Source organism: Nestor notabilis, unplaced genomic scaffold (assembly GCF_000696875.1).
Source record: "Nestor notabilis isolate BGI_N333 unplaced genomic scaffold, ASM69687v1 scaffold7261, whole genome shotgun sequence".
In the NCBI taxonomy this organism is placed as follows: domain Eukaryota; kingdom Metazoa; phylum Chordata; class Aves; order Psittaciformes; family Psittacidae; genus Nestor; species Nestor notabilis.
In genome coordinates this window covers 23,579-32,530 of record NW_009916018.1, presented here as the reverse complement: position 1 = coordinate 32,530, position 8,952 = coordinate 23,579, and the positions used below count along the sequence as shown (strand labels likewise).

At 35.7% G+C, this 8,952-nt stretch overlaps 1 protein-coding gene across 1 annotated transcript in view; it reads left to right on the top strand.

The window, feature by feature from the left end:
• The first annotated feature begins 616 nt into the window (after positions 1 to 616).
• IPO7 (importin 7) overlaps positions 617 to 8,952 on the top strand; it is a 28,173-nt gene continuing 19,837 nt past the window's right edge. Inside the window, 7 exon segments of the mRNA XM_010024402.1 lie at positions 617 to 700; positions 2,316 to 2,469; positions 2,810 to 2,968; positions 5,615 to 5,771; positions 6,378 to 6,467; positions 6,938 to 7,032; positions 7,156 to 7,240. Of these exon segments, the coding sequence (XP_010022704.1) occupies positions 664 to 700; positions 2,316 to 2,469; positions 2,810 to 2,968; positions 5,615 to 5,771; positions 6,378 to 6,467; positions 6,938 to 7,032; positions 7,156 to 7,240 (777 nt within the window). The 5' untranslated portion in view covers positions 617 to 663.

Here is an 8,952-nt window from a genome sequence, read left to right as displayed (position 1 = left end):
GGTCTCCATACTATTAGTTTGCTGTATAACTATACAGGTAACAGTATGGTGTATAGTTACGGTAACAGTTGATGCAGTAATGCATAAATAGTCACTTGAAGCTCCTTTTATTTTTTTTGTTTTATTTTTTTTTCCAGAAAGATGTGCTATGAGTTGGACAGGCTTGCTTAAGGCTGGGCTTAGTTTTAAAACAGAGTTGCCCTCTGTTTCTTAGATTATTTTATCATGAATTCATACCTTGTTAAAGGTCACTGTAAACTTGCTGTGCTTGGGTTTTCTGGCTATTTAGATATTATTCTTTCAAGTATTCGTTCTGACTTAAGAACATGTTTGGTGACTGTGAAAGGCTGATTTCTGAAGCCTGTTTAATGATTCCTTCAAGTCTCTTACCTTAAACAGGATGATTTTTCCTCATGTTGTCTTGAGAATATAACAAGCATGAAATTTTGGAATGCTTTGGTTGATTAGCTGACTACTGTGAAACTGTCTGGGTTGCTGGTATTCTACTGATTGCGTTACATCATGATACAGATATTATAAAACCCAGCAGGAGTATTCTAAAACTTAACAAACTATGACTAAATAATATTATTTTCTTTTTTATCTCTGTCTCTACAGGCTCATAAGTCATTGAACTTTGTTTCAACTCTGCTTCAGATCACTATGTCTGAGCAACTGGATTTACCAGTGAGACAGGCAGGCAAGTTTTCAAATCTTTTGTTTTTTCATTGTATCTACTGTAATGGTGCATACACACCAGGATACTGTTAAAGAATCTTAATGATTTTAATCTCAAATACTCTGAAGTTGGGAGTTGTTTGAATTGCAATCATCATGAACTGTATCTGCACCATACACAGAATAGGGAAGATGGGAAGAAGAGGTGGCAGGCTCTTCAGTTATTGCTTCCCTTTATCTCTAGTGAATACTGGTCTTTGGGGAAACAGAGTGGTTTGTAATACTAGTACACTTGGTCCAAGGAGGTAATTTAACCTTGTACTAGTAAGGCTAATGCTTCTAAACGTTTTAAGTGGAAGAAAACAAATTATGTCATTTGGAACCCTGTCATTTGCACGTGAGCCATTAGTAAAATTGGATATTGGATATTAGCAACTCCAAACATCATCTTAAAGCTGCTATGATTACTTGGCAGAGGTTTTTAACACGATACTTCAGTGTTTTTTCTGACACTTCAGGAAGTATGATCTTCACAGAATCATATAATACCAGGTTGGAAGGGTTCTCAAGGATCATCTTGTCCAACCTTTCTTGGCAAAAGATCACTTATGTGGATCTTCCGCATATTAGATTGTTCAAAGTTGTAGCATAAGTGTAACTTGCATTTTTATCTACTGCCTTCAGTGTAAACCAATTAAAACCCAAAGCAGTCTGTAGAGAGTGGAGACAACTCAAACAACACATAGCTTACAAACAGTGCGTGTTTTGCAAAGCAATTAATGGCATGATAAATCCCACTGAAGACAGATTGAAGTCTGCATCACTTCAGTCTTGTAATAGCTGACATCTGCTGAGTGTTTCTTTCATTTGCAGACCTCTTCAGAAACTTTGGTTTCTGAATCTTCAAAACACGCATATGAAATTTGGGAAGAGAATTTACTTTACGGATTTGTACATAGAATTAGGTCAATAGTAACTTTGTTATTAGTTTGTGATTTGAGGTTTCCTTTTGCATTTTGTAAGTCCTTTTCTTTCCAAGGGCTGTGATCTATGTTTTGCCTCATAAGCAGTTTGGATTCAGTTGTCAAATGGTAAATGCAGGCATTTGTGCCAGCAACCTGGTTGCTACAAAGTACTGTGGCCCATAACCTTGGTATAAAGGGGCTCTGTTTCTTGTTAGCATTCACTCTGGTATCACAAACTTAATTAGAATTTTTTTTTGTTTGGATTTTTGCTTACAAGGGATGTTTATAGTTTGTCATTAGTATTGATTAGCTTTGTTGTAATAAAAATACCAAGAAAATGATTACAAAGGATTTTTCAGAAGTGTGTTGCTAAAATGTTGCACAACTATTTATCTATAGCACAGGTAAAAGCAACGGGGTTAGTATTTTTATATGAAAACACATGCTTTACAGAACTAAAAATACAGACATCACAATAAATGGGTAAAAGGGTATCAACTAGGAGATTATTAGGTTAATAATTTGCGTAGTTTATGTATTTTGATTCTCCTACTCAGAAATGGTCAACGAGTGAGTCCTTTCAGTCAGTTTTGTTCTAAAATAGATTTTTTTGCAAAATGTGTGTTTGTTCTTTGAATGGCTATCAGCTGATTTGCCACTTCTGTCTCACAGGGGTTATCTACTTGAAAAATATGATAACCCAGTACTGGCCAGATCGTGAAACTGCACCAGGAGAGATTCCACCTTACTCCATCCCAGAAGAAGATAGACATTGTATTCGTGAAAATATTGTAGAAGCCATTATTCACTCTCCTGAGCTGATAAGGTATACAGTTATAAACTGTACATGAATTGGCTCTGGTTTCTGGGGTTTGTTTTTACACAGCTAAGATCACCTGAATGCTAAGCATTATTGTCATACACTATGTATCCTAAGCATTAAAGTGAAAAAATAGTTTTCAGCTTGTGTGGCATGCAGAGATTTGAAGTTCCTCAAATATTAATTGAGGATATTGAGAATATTAAGCAGAAAGAACAGAACTTAAACCTTCTAAACAAAACTTGAAATTAGTCTAAGTTTGGTCAATGTTAGCTGCTTCAACACCACTGTAAAATTATTAAAACAATAGTAGTAACTTATTTAATCGTGTGCATTTGTTTTCTAGAGTACAGCTTACTACTTGCATTCACCATATTATCAAGCACGATTATCCTAGTCGCTGGACTGCAGTTGTGGAGAAAATTGGATTTTATCTTCAGTCTGACAACAGTGCTTGTTGGCTTGGAATTCTTCTTTGTCTTTATCAACTTGTGAAGAACTATGAGTAAGTTTTTTCTGCCATACGAAAGAGCAGAGAATTAATAAATTTGTTTGTATTTTTGGTATTCTGTATGTGCATTGTAACCCTGTAGGACTGCATATGGGATTGCACAAAGGTGATAGAAGTCTACATTTAGAAAATATTCTTGGATACTTGCTATGCAAATGTTGGCTCATACATCTTCTCCACTAAACAGAAAAACTGCCTTCATTAAAGGTTTAAGATCAGAAAAAAGAGTTTATAGTCATGCTTTAATTTGGTAGTTGTTTTTTATGGATTCATAGCAGTAAGAAAGTCTGTTCAAAATCATGACTTTTGCAGAAGATGATTATTTATTCAAACCAGATTTAGACTCTTAATCTGTACTCTAGTTATCAGTGGCAATAAACATACAGAGAACATGTGAAATCCTGAATGTTAAGAAGTTCAGAATTAATTGACTGACTTTGGTATAATCATTTTGATAGCCTCATCCAACATTGCAGGAAGTCTTTATCGAGGCTTGCTGTTCTGTATGCAAGACACTGGACTAGGGTATAGGTTAATGTTCTTTGTTCTGTATCTGGTATTATGATTAGGGCTTTAAAGCAGCGGTTGCACTTTGAGGAGGAATATAGAGCTTACCTGCTGCTGCTGGCATGTAGGAAGCTGATGTGAGCTGGATCGAGAAAAGTGCAGTCCTGGAATCAGGGGATTGTGGTAGTGGAACTGATGGAATCCACAACTCCTTAAAAGCACTGTCATGCATAACGTTTTTGTTTCAGGTACTTAAAATTCAAGGAATTAGGCAGTGAAATTTTTCAATGTAACATTTATGTAGATTAGAGTAAAACAGGTGAATACCAGTTTCTCAAAAATAGTTTTCCACAGGAATGCTGTAAAGACCTGTAATCCCATGTTGGAGTTTTTCAGTGACTGAAAATTGCAAGTTCTGCTAGGAAAGGAAAATAAACGAATTTCTCACTTGTTAAACATTTTTAACCAAATATACAGCAGAGATCTGTGACATACAAAACATGAAGTGTTCACTGTAGTGAACAGCCATCCCTGTTCAGGGAAGAATTTTGATATGAGCTCAGTCATTGTTTGATTAACTAAGGTAACAGGTGTGTTCATAATCTTAGTTCATCAAGTGCTTTAGCTGAAGCAAGCATCTGCTCATACTTGTTTAGCTACGTGGTGAAGTCAAGGGTCAGTTTCACAGATCATGTAGGAATATGCACATTTCAATTGAGTAACAATATGGCTGCAACCAGGTCGCTGTAAAAATTGTTAAATAACGTCATTTTTGGGGGGGGGAACCACATAATGTTGTGACTGATCAAGTTTTTACTGCTTGAGTTGTAGGAATATTTAGCTTGGTTTTTTGGAAAGTAAATATCTTGGGGCTTTTAAACTTCTTTCCTTTCCAAGTCCAGCCAGGAAGATCAAATGGGTTCTCTCTGCATAGTCATTTTTTCTGGTCTTTTTTAATTGTGTCTTTTGTGGAAATGAGAAACCGAGTTTTCCTGAGCAACATTTAATCTTTTTATATTTAGGTTTCTATTTCAGAAAATACATGGAAAGTGTATTATTGAATGGAATTTTAGGAGCTCGGTGGTCTCTAGTAGTTTTACAGAACATGCCATGTGGCAGCAGATTGAGTAGACTTTATCTTACATTTTTGCAAATTGGCACTGGTTAAGAGGCTGAGCATTGATATTTAGTATTAGTGAAAAGACTACCAAAAATGTATTAAAAAATCCAAACAAACCACAAAACCAAACCAAAACGCAATCCTCCAACCCCGAAGTCTCCCACAGGAGTCCAAGAGTATTACAGTATTCATTTTTTAATTAAAAAAAAAAAAAGCTTATTAATTTCTTAATAAAAAATAAAGCTGTACAGTCTCTAAGTGATACTTTACTTTGTTCTTATTGTTATCACCAGTATGGACAAGATCCTATTCTGTTGTGATAACTCTAGAGTCAATAAGTACTTTCTTCTTTACAACTTTAAAGCTGGGGAGAAGATTTCAAAATCCAGCTTCATTTCCTTTCAGGAATATTGACATGTTTTGAGAAAGGAAACGGAGCCCTGTTTTCAGCATAGACAAACTGGTGGCCTGTCACCAGCATGGGAAGGTCTGTTTCAAGGGGGGCTGCAATCAAAGCTTGCTCCACCTGCTACATAGCCTTGAAACCTACATTCTCTACTTAGTTGTTAGATTTGGGCAAATAAATGGTAAGATGTGGCAACATGGTCTAGTGGGAGGTGTCCTTGTCCATGGCAGGGGGTTGGACCTGGATGATCTTAAGGTCCTTCCCAACCCAAACCATTCCTTGTGAGAGACATCACTGGTAAGCTGCGAAAGTATACTTTTGTCAATGTCAGTGAAGTAATCGAGCTTCTGGAAATACTTTTTGTAAATGGTGAACTCTGATAAATGTCTTTCTGGAATTTTACTGACTAGCCCAGCAACTGTAATATTGTCTGGCTTGCTTTATTTCGAATTCTGTAAAGAAATGGCAAATTGTTTGGGTTTTTTTTAATCATATGTTGTTATGAACTGTAATAAAACCTACTTGCGTCTACATTGGGGAAAGGCGGACTTCTAAAATTCAAAAGCTGCCTGAAAGAGCTACAAAACTAGTTTGTTCTTATCTAAAGGTACAAGAAGCCAGAGGAGCGGAGTCCTTTGATAGCTGCAATGCAACATTTTCTACCAGTTCTGAAGGATAGTTTTATTCAGCTCTTGAGTGATCCATCTGATCAGTCTGTCCTCATCCAGAAACAGATCTTCAAAATATTTTATGCCCTTGTCCAGGTAAAGAATAAACTTTGTATCAACTTCATCATTAATTTAATTTAAAACATATACTTTTCTGTAAAATTGTGAATTGCAGAAATACTAACAGTATTAGATTACATCAAATAATTTCCCCTGCTACTCAGCAGTTATAGGAATCACAGGGTTTTGGTATGCTTAATTGTATTGCACTTTTTATACATTAATATTCCTGGTTGGCATTAGATAGAACTTAAGCGTGCTATCCTCTAAGGTAGAGTATTTGCTAGAAAACCAGAGGGCAGCCTATATAGAATTAGCAGTGTAAATGCAATAGTTTGGAATTAAACTGTGAATACGCTATTAATTGCTTCAGAAATTAGTGTAACATCTCTTTAAGTAGAATCTTAGCATTGCACAAGCAGAATGAATTGGAGTAAAGACCTCTACCACCTCTAAGGGTATTGAAGGTGTAAACTAGGGTGTGTTAAATTCGTCAGCCTGGTTTTCCAAGTAACTTGCTAATCTTTAATGGTACCTTAGTGTGGACAAAGATTTGGAAGAGCTGAAATTCAAACTGTGAAGGTAACATTATTTTCAAATGGTTTTATAATAAATTCCCCCACCCTCTTTTTTTTTATTAAGTACACGTTACCTTTGGAGTTGATAAATCAGCAAAACCTGACTGAATGGATAGAAATCCTGAAGACTGTGGTCGATAGGGATGTACCAGCTGTAAGTGGCTTTTGGCTATATATGAATTTAATCTTAAATATTTATCATTCATTAGAATGTTTAACTCTGCATTCTTTTTTTCTCAATAGATGCCAAGAAAATACTTTTTAAGCTAAATAGGGTGTTTTAAACAGGCTAGACAAATTCTGAAATTGTGTAGCTTGTGTGGGAGTTCTGTTGCTTTTGAGTTAGCACATTATAGCAAATTACAGTATATTACTTCGGCTTCTTGTTTCAAGAACTTGTTCGTCATTTATGCAGCATATATCAAGCAGTTTATCTTTAGATATACTGTACTTTATACTTCTATTAAGCTAGAAGTGCAAATGGGAGGTTAAAAGCAAACTACGCTATGTCGTTGTTCAGAATACATACAATTTGAGCTTTTTGTGAGTAGTTGGTAAATATTTTTTTTTCTTCTTTTTTTTCTTCTTTTTTCTTCCCCTTTGTTATTTTTTTCTCCCCAAAAGGAAACCCTTCAAGTTGATGAAGATGATAGACCGGAGTTGCCTTGGTGGAAATGCAAGAAGTGGGCTTTGCATATCTTAGCAAGGCTTTTTGAGAGGTATTTTATTTTCCATTGCTATTTAAGAAAAAAAAAAACCCAACCCAAAAAAAACATGAAACAAATATTCAAGTCAATAATATTGCTACCCCCTTGAATTTGCATAATTGCTTCTAATTCTAGGTATGGAAGCCCTGGTAATGTTTCCAAGGAGTACAATGAATTTGCTGAAGTGTTCCTGAAGGCATTTGCTGTTGGTGTTCAGCAAGTAAGAAACACTGAATGTGGGGGGTATTAACACGACTGTGGGTTTTTTAAGTACATTGGTGTGGAAAGCACTGAAGTCTGGGGGTTAAATGAGCGATTAAAAAAAATCATTAGTTTGCCACGTAGGACAATCCACTGAAAACAGCCTGTGCAGCATTGACAATCTGTAAATAGCTCTCACATAACAAGCCCTCAGATGAGCTTCAGATAAATGCTACCAGTTTTTCTCTTTCTGGAAGACATAGGTATGATATTTATGTGGTGTAGTCTGCCTTCTTACCTTTTAACTCTGATGATACAGTTCTTGTTTGACTCAAAGTCAGTAAATACTAAGCTTTTAGTTTTCTGCAAAAGCCTGATCAAGCAGAGGTTCGCTTACAAACAGGTATGTCTAATGGTCGCTTTCCACTCGTTTCCCTATCTGGGAGTTGCCACTGCTACTGGGTCTGTTATAAGTGTTCATCTTCTGGGCTGTAGCAGTTTCTAATGTGATGTATCAATGTTATGCCAAACTATCCTTGATTTACTTCACTGGAGTAACTTCGTGATTCAGACAGTCCTACGTGTGGCAGCAACCTACAGGTTTTCTGGGAGGGACAGGATGGATTGGTGGGGCAGGAATTGTCATCTACCTCACTTATACTGCATGTGTTTTTAAAGTCAGTAATTTGAACTTTTTGAAATAGCAAGAAAATTCCGATCAGTATTGGGCAATTTTTGGATCTGAGTCTCAGCTGTTGCCGATTTCTGTTCTTTTGAAACTAGATTATTTATTAAAAAACTTCAAGTAGTTTTTGTAAATTTTCCTTGTATTGGCTTATAAATCTGTTTATATTAAGGTGATTAGATTGCAAGTGTAAATAGTTTATGAAAATCTCAGGGCCAGGAGTGGGTTTTTTTAAAGCCTTTATTTTAATTAGGAGAAGAACAGATCTTAGCTCACTTTCAGTTTTCTTAGTTTTCATTCCTAATGCAATAATGATGAATTACAGGACTCTAAAAGTTGGGAAGGTATCTCCTAAATACATGGTTTTTGAAGGACATCCAAAGTATTGAAAGTGAAAAGGACATTTGTCACATTAAGTGTTAGGAAGTATATCCCAGCATTCTACTCAGACAAGTGGAGTCAGCATCACCTTCTGAGGTGCTCATCTGTCACCTGTAGATGACATCAGACATAATTATTACATGTTCTTTAAGACCTTACTGGTTGCTTTGCACTTCCAAGATCAAATGAAGTTCTGACAAAAGGCTGTATGGGCAAAAGAAGTCTTTGAAAAGATACATTTAAACAGTTCAACAAAATACTTTGTGTCTTTTCTTTACATTTTCTTCGAATCAATTTTGATCCTTACTGTATCTGAGAAACACCAAGAATTGAAGTCTTTAAAGAAAATTGCTAGAAAACAGTACCTTAAAATGCTTGCAGTTTCTTCCTGTACAATAATGTAACTTGTTTAGAGAGACAGATTATTTCTGTCTATTTATTGTTGCTGTCCTCTGTGTCTGTGGAGAAGATAGATCTTGGTTGTACGCTCAAAGAAATTGAATCCTTCAGATAAATGTTATGGAAGATTTCTTAACAGGATGTATTTCTTTTAAAAAAAAAAAATCTGTGTAATTCTGAAGAATACAAATACTGATAACATGCTTCACTGGACTCTACTTGCTAAAGTGTGCTCACCCTTTTACTAAAGGAGTAATAGATAAATG